Source organism: Mauremys reevesii, linkage group 15 (genome assembly GCF_016161935.1).
Source record: "Mauremys reevesii isolate NIE-2019 linkage group 15, ASM1616193v1, whole genome shotgun sequence".
Taxonomy (NCBI): domain Eukaryota; kingdom Metazoa; phylum Chordata; order Testudines; family Geoemydidae; genus Mauremys; species Mauremys reevesii.
This window is the reverse complement of record NC_052637.1, coordinates 26243514-26256250: the sequence shown is the minus strand read 5'-3', so window position 1 is coordinate 26256250 and position 12737 is coordinate 26243514. Positions and strand designations below refer to the sequence as shown.

Here is a 12737-nt window from a genome sequence, read left to right as displayed (position 1 = left end):
AGAGAAAAAATGATGAACAAGGAATAAAAGATCAGGGTGGAAAGAACATGGGAGTAAGAGTTCATGGTTGTGCTAAGCAAAAAGAAAAATATGCTTTAGAAAAGAGCCTTTAGAAATATCATATTGCCTCTATATAAATCCATGGTATGTCCACATCTTGAATACTGTATCTCAAAAAAGATATACCGTATTTTCCGGCGTATAAGATGACTTTTTATACTAAAAAACAACCCCCAAAAATCGGGGGTCGTCTTATACGCCGTGTATAAACATACTGTAGCTTCGGCTACATACAGAACGTTCCTGTGCTGATACTGTATGTACCGCGCTGCAAGCGGTGTCATCTATTAATGCATACAAAGCCTGCTCGGATTGGCAAAGGTTGTAATAGCCCGCCTCTCTGACTCAGCCAATCCGAGCAGGCTTTGTATGCATTAATAGATGACACCGCTTGCCGTGATTGGCTCAGTGCGGTACATACAGTATCAGCACAGGGACGTTCTGTTTTGATTTTGCAGTTCGGTGGAGCTGGCCCTGCATCGCTAGGTATGGGGGGGGGGAGTGGGATTCAAAGGGCTCTGGGCTGCTGGCAGCCGCAGGGAGCCCTGAGCCCTTTAAATCCCAGCCGCAGCCGGGAATCAGAAGGCTCTGAGCTGCCCGCTGTGGCGGGGCGCCCAGAGCCTTTTAAATCCCAGCCGCAGCGGGCAGCCCAGAGCCCTCTGATTCCCGGCCGCGGCTGGAATTTGAAAGGCTCTGGGCTCCCCGCCGCAGCGGGCAGCCCAGAGCCCTCTGACTCCCTGCCGCGGCTGGGATTTAAAAGGCTCTGGGCTCCCTGCCACAGCGGGCAGCCCAGAGCCCTCTGACTCCCGGTAAGTACCGGTAAGTCAAAACCATTTTAATTAAAATTATTTAAATCAAATCTGATGTTATTAAATGGTGTTGCCTCGGAAGGGGGGGTAGTCTTATACGGCGAGTATAGGCCAAAACCTATGCTTTAACTGGAAAATTAGGGGGTCGTCTTATACGCCCAGTCGCCTTATACGCCGGAAAATACGGTATTGGAAAAGGTTCAGAAAAGGGCAACAAAAATGATTAGGGGTATGGAATGGCTTCCATATGAGGGGAGATTAATGAGACTGAAACATTTCAGCTTGGAAAAGAGATGACTAAGGGGGGATATGATTGAGGTCTATAAATTTATGACTAGTGTGGAGAAAGTAAGAACATAAGAAAGGCCGTACCGGGTCAGACCAAAGGTCCATCTAGCCCAGTATCTGTCTACCGACAGTGGCCAATGCCAGGTGCCCCTGAGGGAGTGAACCTAACAGGCAATGATCAAGTGATCTCTCTCCAGCCATCCATCTCCATCCTCTGACGAACAGAGGCTAGGGACACCATTCTTACCCATCCTGGCTAATAGCCATTTATGGACTTAGCCACCATGAATTTATCCAGTCCCCTTTTAAACATTGTTATAGTCCTAGCCTTCACAACCTCCTCAGGTAAGGAGTTCCACAAGTTGACTGTGCGCTGCGTGAAGAAGAACTTCCTTTTATTTGTTTTAAACCTGCTGCCTATTAATTTCATTTGGTGACCCCTAGTTCTTGTATTATGGGAATAAGTAAATAACTTTTCCTTATCCACTTTCTCAACATCACTCATGATTTTATATACCTCTATCTTGTCCCCCCTTAGTCTTCTCTTTTCCAAGCTGAAGAGTCCTAGCCTCTTTAATCTCCCCTCATATGGGACCCTCTCTAAACCCCTAATCATTTTAGTTGCTCTTTTCTGAACCTTTTCTAGTGCTAGAATATCTTTTTTGAGGTGAGGAGACCACATCTGTACACAGTATTCGAGATGTGGGCGTACCATGGATTTATATAAGGCCAATAATATATTCTCAGTCTTATTCTCTATCCCCTTTTTAATGATTCCTAACATCCTGTTTGCTTTTTTGACTGCCTCTGCACACTGCGTGGACATCTTCAGAGAACTATCGACGATGACGCCAAGATCTTTTTCCTGATTCGTTGTAGCTAAATTAGCCCCCATCATGTTGTATGTATAGTTGGGGTTATTTTTTCCAATGTGCATTACTTTACATTTATCCACATTAAATTTCATTTGCCATTTGGTTGCCCAATCACTTAGTTTTGTGAGATCTTTTTGAAGTTCTTCACAATCTGCTTTGGTCTTAACTATCTTGAGTAGTTTAGTATCATCTGCAAACTTTGCCACCTCACTGTTTACCCCTTTCTCCAGATCATTTATGAATAAATTGAATAGGATTGGTCCTAGGACTGACCCTTGGGGAACACCACTAGTTACCCCTCTCCATTCTGAGAATTTACCATTAATTCCTACCCTTTGTTCACAGTCCTTTAACCAGTTCTCAGTCCATGAAAGGACCTTTCCTTTTATCCCATGACAGCTTAATTTACATAAGAGCCTTTGGTGAGGGACCTTGTCAAAGGCTTTCTGGAAATCTAAGTACACTATGTCCACCGGATCCCCCTTGTCCACATGTTTGTTGACCCCTTCAAAGAACTCTAATAGATTAGTAAGACACGATTTCCCTTTACAGAAACCATGTTGACTATTGCTCAAGAGTTTATGTTTTTCTATGTGTCTGACAATTTTATTCTTTACTATTGCTTCAACTAATTTGCCCGGTACCGACGCTAGACTTACCGGTCTGTAATTGCCGGGATCACCCCTAGAGCCCTTTTTAAATATTGGCGTTACATTAGCTAACTTCCAGTCATTGGGTACTGAAGCCGATTTAAAGGACAGGTTACAAACCTTAGTTAATAGTTCCGCAACTTCACATTTGAGTTCTTTCAGAACTCTTGGGTGAATGCCATCTGGTAAATAAGAGTTGCTGATCATCTGCAACTTCTGTTGACGTCAACAGGAATTGTAGGTGCTCAGCAATTCTGAAAATCAGAACCGTGACTCAAATTAGATACCCCAAAATTAGTGGATGTTTTCTGAAAACTTAGGCCTTACGTCTTGTGTGTGTTTCCCCATGTGTAAAATATGACTAATTATTTAAGTACACCTCTACCTTACTATAATGCGACCCGATATAACACGGGTTTGCGTATAGCGTGGTAGCAGCATGGCTCTGGTAGCGCTTTAAAAGGGTCTGGGGCTCCAGCTGCTGCGGGGTGCTCTGGGCCCTTTAAATCACCGCTGGAGCCCTGCTGCCGCTACCCCGGGGCTGCAGCAGCGGGGCTTGGGCGGCACTTTAAAGGGTCCGGGGCTCTGGCTGCTGTGGGGAGTCCCGGGCCCTTTAAATCTCGCTGGAGCCCTGCTGCCCTTACCCTGGGGCTGTGGCAGCGGGGCTCGCCGGCGATCTAAAGGGCCTGGACTCCTCACAGTGGCTGGAGCCCGGAGCTCTTTAAATCACTGCCAGAGCCCTGCCGCCCCATCCCAATATAATGGGGTTTCAGCTATAACGTGGTAGGGATTTTTGGCTCCCCACAACCGCATTATAGCAGGGTAGTGGTGTATGTCATGAGGTATTGTGAAAATTAAATCACTGTTATACACCTCTACCTTGATATAACGCTGTCCTCGGGAGCCAAAAAATCTTACCGTGTTATAAGTGAAACCACGTTATATCTAACTTGCTTTAATCCACCGGAGTACGCAGCCCTGGCCCCCCGAAGCATTGCTTTACTATGTTATATCCAAATTTGTGTTATATCGGGTCGCGTTATATCGAGGTAGAGGTGTATGTGAAATGGTTTAAGATTCTTGTATAGAAGGTCCTGTAGGTGTATAGAGTATATTAGTCAGCTACTGTGATGAAGTTAAGAGAAATATCACAGAGACGTGACAGTTACTAAAGGTGATGCCTGCAGCAAAGATACCGGGGGGAGATCTCAGTTGCGTGGGCTAGATTGTCATGATACATATTCAGCTCTGTACAAATATGGAAATAGTGAATAAGTGACTTATTTTCTCCAGCAATTATTTAGATAATGTCAAGAAAACATTATATTTTTGGCTTTTTTAAATATTATTCCTGAGGTTGTATGTTGAACATACATTTCATGGAAGAGAACTTATTATTAGAATGTTAAGATTGTGTGATTAAGCACTCAAGTCAAGAAATGCCCAAGTTAAGGTTGTGTGTATGCAATCTTAACTTTGCTTTCTATGGGTCACAGTAGTCTCTAATTATACAATTGCATTCTGTTTTTCAGACATTGCAGTACAGTGTATCATACAAAAAATCTAAGTCTACAACCTTAGATGCACATGTATTATAATGTGATCAATTTTTTTAAATCAACAAACATCAGTTTAATTTTTTTAGTGTTCCAGTCTATCATCTTTTGTATTAATTGTATATAATGTTCTTTCTGATATTTTAGTTATTTTATCATTTCCTATGTCCTGTATATTTTCTTTTCACTGATAAGTGTAGCCTTCCCAGAGTGTAATTTTTAGGGGATGAGGCAATAAGCTACAAAACTAATTTAACTATGTGTTAGCAAATTTTCACAAGTACTTGTGAACTTCGTACGGTATACTTGGGAGTAGGCACATTGTCTATAGATCCTTCAGGGTAGAAAGGACTGAATAAGGGTTACCGCATGCTTTGTGTGGTGCAGAGAGGTATATGAACGAGTATATACAGTAATCTGTGGGCAGAATATTCCATAATTGTCCATTACAGGGTGTTTTGACACTGTTCTCTAAAGCAGTGGCTCACAACCTTTCTAGACTACTGTACCCCTTTCAGGAATCTGATTTGTCTTGCGTACCCCCAAGCTCACCTCACTTAAAAACTACTTGCTTACAAAACCAGACATAAAAATACCAAAGTGTCATAGCACACTATTACTGAAAAATTGCTTATTTTTTCATTTTTACCATATAACTATAAAATAAATCAATTTAAATATTAATTTTGTACTTACCTTTCAGTGTATAGTGTATTGAGCAGTATAAACAAGTCATTGTCAGTATGAAATTTTAGTTTTTACTGACTTCAGTAGTGCTTTTTATGTAGCCTATAGTCAAACTAGGCAAATATCTAGATTAGTTGATGTACCCCCTGGAAGACCTGTGTGTACCCCCAGAAGTACATGTGCCCCGGTAGAGAACCACTTCTCTAAAGTGTCAGAAGCAGGGTACTGACTAATGGGCTACTAGTCTAATCTGGCATGGGAATTCCTATGAAGATCTATCCAGGGTAACAGTTTAATTTATTGAACCCTAAAGAGTGAAATTATAGCATGGAAAAAAACTATTTTCCCAGTTCACTTTTTCTAACATTATGATCTTAGGGCTTATTTCAAGTTGCTGGATAGTGATGGGCATGCGATTTGTCAGGGTACTGAGACTATGTACACGCTACCACTGTCTACAGTATAACTTTACGTTGCTCAGGGGTGTGAATAAGTGTGTGTCCTGTCCCCCCACCCCACCCCCAGCGATGCAAGTTACACTGACCTAAGTGCTGGTGTGGACAGCGCTATGTCGGTGGGAGAGCTTCTCTCACCGACATAGCTACTGCTGTTCATGGGACTGGAGTAATTAAGTCGACAGGAGAACTCTCTCCCTGTTGACTTAGAGTGTCTGCACTAGCAGCGCTACCTGTAAGCTCTGTAGTGTAGCCATAGTCTGAGTTGTAGTTAAACCCTCTGGGGGACTGCTTAGGTGCTTTCCTGATCCTCTCCTTGGGGAGTCAATAGAGTTCATCAGTTTGCAATTGCTTAGATCTAATTACACAGTCCCTTCACAGGTAAAGCTACCATTGATTTCAATAGGAAATTGGCCTTTGTAAGAACTGGAGAATTGTGATTGTCGCTAATAGATAGCATTGTGTTACCTATATCAGTGGAGTTATGTTCAGCCCTGTAACAATATTAGTGGATTGGTTTAAATTGGTTCCATAGTGCCATCTAGTGGTATTTTTAGTACAATGCTGTTAAACTTACATTGCATCTGGGTCCCAACAATTGGTATGGTGGAGAGAGGAAAAAACACAAGGGGAGGAACAAATAAATAAAGAGCAGAATGGTTTGCATAGGAATGGAAATGCAGAAAAAAAGTAAGGGTTAGAAGGATGTTGCTTTGGTTTTAAAGGACAAAAAGAGTACGTTTTTCCTAAGAAAGATAAGAGATACAGAGGAAGAAGAATAACCCGATGGGGTGAGAAGGAAACAGACAAAAGAAGAAAGGATATGTTATACTGTAGTGAAGGGGAAAAACATCATCATTTAGGCTATAACTTGATTTCCCTGGCAGTTATGTCCTATAGTAATATTTATGTTACACATCTCCATCTCAGCATGGTTCATTATTGCTGAGATGATCCAGTGTTGCTTGGACTTGCTTTTCTGGGACTTGCTATTGTTTAATTGCTTTTCTTGTTATTTTGGGCAATACCATTACTACTTAATCTTGATTTTTTTGGTCCATTGTTGATAGGACATTTTCCTACTTGAGTAAATTTCTAAAATGACACAGGTTATCATTGATGCAACACTTTTTTTGCTGCATGATCTTTTCTGAAATTTAATTCTTATTGCTTGAGATTCTTTAGATTGGTTTTGACTTCTTTAAATTAAAAGTGCTTTTTTGTAGAGGTTGTGACAGGTTGCATTCCTGGCATTACAAATACTAAAATGCATAGTACAGGTTGTTTGGAGTCAGAATTTCCCTGAATAAAAAAATACATTGCTGTGACCATGATATAGTTGGTGACATGGAAATCTCTTGCAGGTGTACAGTATTTGACTGTAGAAAGGGGTTCTTTAGAGTTTTTTTGCGGTGGTTTCAGTTTGTAGCTGTTCGGGCAGGGCATGAGAAATCCATTTTCCAACAGTGAGTAGGAAACTTCCCTGGCAAGTCGGGGTAGTGGCTTTACCTGTCAGTTTCTGAGAAAAGTTTAAGCTTTTTTTTATTAAAAAAAAAAATGCTAGCCCTTATACTGGTGAAGAATACCTTCCAAATGCAAAACAATGCAGTATTGTCTTCTGAAGTCTGCAGTTAGGCAGGCAGCTTGAAATAGTAGAGAGGTGTGAACTGCACAAGGCCCACATCCTGGCTTCAACGCATAGCCAGAGTAGCTGAGCTGTATGCTGAAGAGTTTCTTCAGCCCTGGAGAGAAGAAATGGTGGAGCTGCTTCATGGTTGCTTTCCTGTGTCCACTTCCCCAGCACTGGAGTAGCCTCTCTAATGTGATCCATTGGTTGCTGTTGGATCTGCATGATAGTGGCTCCAGCAGCTTTTTTCCTACCCTCCTTGGACTCTAGAAGTCTGTGTATGAGGATTTTTCAGCTGGAATCAGCAGCTGTTGGTGGTGAAGGACAGAATAGATTGCAATAGCTTGAAGATGGGTGGGAAAAGGAGTATGTCAAAGGGACAAGCAATGGGAGGAGTGAAAGGGGAATAAGTCTGAGCTATTGGGGGTGCAGGATAAGGCTGGTCTACTTGCAACAGCTGCAGTCCACACTCAGTATAATGGTGCCCTTCATTTGCAGTGCTCTATCAGAAATATATGACTGACTGCTTGATCTTGGGAATGGAGAGCTACAGTGAGATCAGCAAGTGGAGGACAGCAGCAAACAGGGTGGGGAGGTATAACAGTGGCCTCACTCTCACCTCTTCATCTCTGTGCTTATAGGTTTTCCCTTAGCAATGTGGAAGAGGCCTAGAGGAAACTGTATGGGTCTGTGGGTGTCTTTACTATGAACCCCACACTACATTAATGGACAGGATGCATGATAAGGGTAACCTCTTTGAGAATTTTGTACTCTTTGGTACTCTGATATGCAGTATCAGCATTTATCCATTAAGGTGGAAAAACTTTACTCCCTGCTACAAAACTTATATTATATTTAAATAAAATCAACACTTTCTTCACTCTAAAGAAACGTCTTCATTATGGGCTAAGGATATGATACCCAGCTCACATACACATAGTAGCACAGGCAGGTGCTAAGTATGTATCCCAGGGGTTCAGGCAGGTTTGTACTCAGCACAACTAAGCTGTGCCTCCGCTATCCATGCTACTGCGGCTACACTAGTATTTATACAGGTGTGTGTACATGAGGTGGAAGTCACACCCCTACCTCATAGTGTCGATTTAGCCTAATTAAGGACATCTCACTTGAATAATTTAAATCTCTTTTTTCAGTTATAATGGACAAGTACCAGGAACAACCTCACTTGTTGGATTCACACCTAGGTAGGAACATCATCTCTGTACGTTTTTTGTGAATATTTTTTGACACAAGCTGCTAAACTTAAATGATTCATGTTTGCCTTGTAAGCCTGCTGTGGCTGGTGTTAAACAGTATGCTATGTACTGTTGTACAGCTATTTCCTAACTTTTCATGATTAGAAACATGCAAGCTAATTCTAATGCTTCCTGTGTTTTATTTCTCCCCTCTCCCCTCCTCCTTCTCTAGAGTGGATGATGGATTTATTGCTGGATATAGTGCGGGATAACAGTTCTCCTTCTCCACTAGTACATCTGGCTTTTAAATTTCTTTACATCATTACAAAGGTATAAATGAGTGGTTTTTTTGTTTTGTTTTTTTTGTTTTTTGTTTTAAATAATGTAGAAACTTTCATCAACTTATTTGTTGGTTAAGAATGACTTTCTTTTTAAAATATTTGGAGTGATTTTATATTTCAAAATATTGCAGTTGAGTTTTGAATTAAAAATAACACAATGTAGCTTTCTGACTTACACTGTTGTATTTTAGAACACATTAAAATAGATTTTAAAAGATTGTATAAGTATTCACCCATTTTTTTTTTCAATAGTGTCGATCACAGATTAATAAAGAGTGATTATCTTATGGGCACCTCCTCTACCATTTGTGGCCCTGAGGATCACTTCCCCCATTTGCAGTCCCATAATGTATCTGTGGCTGCTTCAGCAGCAGTTAGCTAAATGTATCTAAACACTTTGCATGTAGACGTCTTTTCAATGTGATAAGTGTTTAGTCTCTTTTTGAAAAAAGATACATATACTGTGTGCTTTTGTTCATTTTTATCTCTTGTTTCCATCTGTTCTGTTTCTCTTTTTCCATCTTCACCCTTGCTCATGCTTTTTGCCGCATTCCCCTCCTCTTCTCTCCCTGCATATGTTTCTCTGCTGCTTGGACCCTTCTCTCACAGACATTCTAGTCCCATTGGTGGATCTGGTCCCAGCATGTGAATTTTGTTTCCTCTCTTCCTCCTTTTACTTAGCTGTGGCCCCTAATGCAGGGAACTAAGTAGGCTCTTCCTCCCCATTTCCTGCTACTTTGCCTGTTTTTACAGGCCTCTTGACTCTTCTTTGCATTGATGACACTGGACAACTGTAGAATCAGTTGGAAACAACAAGTTGGTACCATGTGACCTATCACCTCTCAGTGTTGAACCATTGCAGTGAAAGATCTTAAAATCAGAGAAGACAAAATATAAAACCTTTGTTCAGCAAAAGTGTTAGTTGCTCATGAGGCTCAAAGTGGTAATTCATATGCTTTTCTCACGAGTAGGGTTGCAGACTAAGTTAATGCTGAAGCAGTCAGGGCCAAATCCTGGTCATTTGGAGTTCACCTTTGACTTTAGTGGGGATAGAATTTGGAGATTCTAGAATGGTGTCCATTTTGTGTGGCAGTGGCATGTCTTCCCATTACTTGAATTTAAGAGCCACCTTGAGACACCGACTCAGTGGGTGATTTCATGTAGGTAGTGTTCTGACTGCTCATCTCTTCGGTTTGCCTGCTATCTTATTAGCAGAAGGGCAGTAATGGTATTCTCATAGTTCTGGATGGGAGGGGTGGAATGGAGAAGAAATTTTGTCATAAAATCGAGCAAAAGAAAGGATGATGGAAAAATGTTGTGGATCTCAAAATTACATGGTTGGTTTCGTCATATGTGGCTGTTTAGTTTCTGGACTACTGAAGTACTAGTGTCAACAGTAACATTAAATGCATTAGGAGGGTGCTGGGCATTTCTTGAACAAATTATTAGAAGTTAATATTTTAAAGTTGAGCTAGTTAAATTCTGCCATTGACTCTAAATTAGTTGGTGATAAATCAAAAGACAAGATATCCCAGCTTGTCACCCAGCTTTAGTTAGTAGAGTTTGTGACATGTAGTGTTTTAAGATATTACCAGTTTATCTGAAAGTTAATTCATATCACTACTGTATGTACTGAACATCATATGTAAGATGCTTCCAAAAGTCATCTTTGTATTATTTTCCTTGAACATGTTTTATTAAATTATGAAGTCATTTCTTTGGTAGGTACGAGGGTATAAAATTTTCCTCCGACTGTTTCCTCATGAAGTAGCTGATCTACAGCCTGTTTTGGATATGTTTGCAGATCAGAATCCTAAGGACTATGAGGTGAGATTCTCTCTCCCCCCCCCCTTCTGTTTATTTTAAAAGGAAAAAAGGCCTAGGAAGGTATTGTGTAGAAATGAAGATGGAGCAACATAGCTTGATGCAATTAATCTATCTCAAACTGGATAAAAAAGTATCTATTATACGTCACTACATATCATGAAACACTTAGAAATGTCAAACTGGATAGCTAGATTTAACATTCGGAAGTGTCCTTTTCAGAGGGAAAATGTGGTCTTACTAAAAGATGTTCTGTTGGATTTTTCCATTTTTATTTTTGGGAGTAGGGAGGTATGTAGGGAGTTTTGAGTGTTAGTAAAATTGGTGTAAACAACAACAATAGAAGATGCAAGGGCTAAAAGTAAACTAACAAAGGTTAAACTAAATGTAAAGGGAGAATAGGAAAGGATTAAATACTGGAAAAAAATTAAGTAGGGGGGAGAGAGAACATATGCAAGGGACTAAGGAACAATTTAAAAAAAAAAAGCTTTCTATCCCAGATCTCCCCAGATAAAGGGGGTTATATTATAGTTTGTTACATCGAAATGATGGAAAATTGTGAAAATAAAATTACAGAAGACAGGATAGTTCAGTCCTGTCAGATTTTAAGGCCTTAATTCCTGTCCAGACAACTCGGCATCAAGTGAGTATGTTTTAAGTCCTTTGCGGATACAAAACGTATATCGGCAGATATAAAGCGGATATCCACGGAGCTGCAGGGCTCTACCTGGAACTGCAGCAGCAAAAGCAGCAGCATGTTGGGGGCGGCTGCCGCTCACAGGAGCCAGTGTCTCGTGCAGGCAGCTCTTCCGGTGTGGCTGTACTACCCTCAGCCCCAAGCCACTGGAGTGGGCACCAGGCTCACTGGCAGCTGTCCCTTTTCACGCAGGTGTGTGCAAGTGGCTTGCATGCTCCTGGAAAGGAGACGCAGACCTCTCTGTGGAAAGGACTCTTGTCCGGGAATGTGTGAGCCCCCCCAGCAGAAAACAAGTTATATTTTGGGGACATTGAGGAAAATTATAACGTATCCGGGCAAAACATATCAGTTACATCTTTCAGTTGTAAAAAAAACCCCAAAACATTAAACTGTTTAATTGCTGACACCTTTTGCCTTTTCACTGAGGAGTAAATTCAGGAGACTGGGTTATGAAACTGTGTTATGAAAAGGCAAAAAATGATTTTGCCATGTAGCCAGCTGATGCAATGTTTGAGATTGCTGAGAATGTTCTAGGCAGGAGAGTCTGTTTGCTTGAATATTTTTTTTTCTATCCAACAAGATGACATGGTGTGAACTGTAGTTCTTGAATTTCTGCTAAAGGTGGTGATTGAGTCCAAAATTTGTGGTGTTTGACTACTCAATTAGGAAAACTATACAAATGTCTTATTGAGATTGAATTTAAAAAAAAATACTTCCTTTATACTGCTCAAGCAACAAGGCTCATCATTATGAAACAGTGAATTGCACTGCAGTTGGGGCTCAAAATTTACATTAGCCAGTTGCTAATTATGAATACCCTTTATTGTTCCTGCCTATGCTATGATCCAATATACCATTGTTGTTAATAATCAACACACAAATGGTAAAATGGTCAAACATAGATGTGGGTTTTTTATTATATCAATGTTTTGATTAAAATACAAGAAATATTTTCCCTCAAAATTGGCAATTTCTACTAAATTATTCAAAGGTACTTTTGAACACTTTAATCTGTGAATAAGTATCTTTCCAGACTGTAGAAATGCGTATATAAAGGATGAATTTGCTTGCCCAGTGAAACTTTGATTTCTCAAGTGATTATATTGGGGAAGCATAGCCATGAGAAGTTATGAAAAAGTTGCAGATGCTTTCTCTTGTTGTTAATTTAAAATGAGTATGTTGGAATTGCCCTTCAGTGTTTAAGGAGACACATCAATTTAAACCACACTCCTGTCTGAAAATGTTTTATCTACTGTTGTTACAAGTAACATCTAAAAATACTGTTAAGAGATTAAAGTAGAACTCATTTCTCTTTTTAGTTTTGTGCACGTGACAATGCCTACAGTAAGTTTCGCTTTTACTCCTGTATAGTCAGTTTCCCCCTGTTTGTGTTGGTCTTTCATGCAACAAGAATAGAGAGAGAGATTTTTTTTAAAAGACCCAAACAAACAGGAAAACGGCAATAGCTAATTTATATTTTTTACAGAGATTCTCAGGACCGGTATGGTACCTGACACTTCTTTTAAACCTAGTTTTTATAAGTTTGCTAGATTTCAAGTTGACAGGGTCCCTTTAACTTGATAGCAGCTGTGACAAGGGTCCCGGGGGGGGGGGCACTCTGAGATTGCTTAATCAGGGCAGACGATCCTGAAAACTGGTGGTTATTCTAATA

At 40.5% G+C, this 12737-nt stretch overlaps 1 protein-coding gene across 8 annotated transcripts in view; it reads left to right on the top strand.

Moving 5' to 3' along the window:
* Positions 1-12737, top strand: part of TBCD (tubulin folding cofactor D) — a 248552-nt gene that overhangs the window by 9245 nt on the left and 226570 nt on the right. For all 8 annotated transcript variants that reach the window (XM_039501345.1, XM_039501338.1, XM_039501339.1 and 5 more), the window contains exons 3-5: positions 8162-8212; positions 8436-8533; positions 10270-10371. In XM_039501345.1, coding sequence (XP_039357279.1) covers positions 8162-8212; positions 8436-8533; positions 10270-10371 — 251 coding nt within the window. The remainder of the gene's footprint in view (positions 1-8161; positions 8213-8435; positions 8534-10269; positions 10372-12737) is intronic.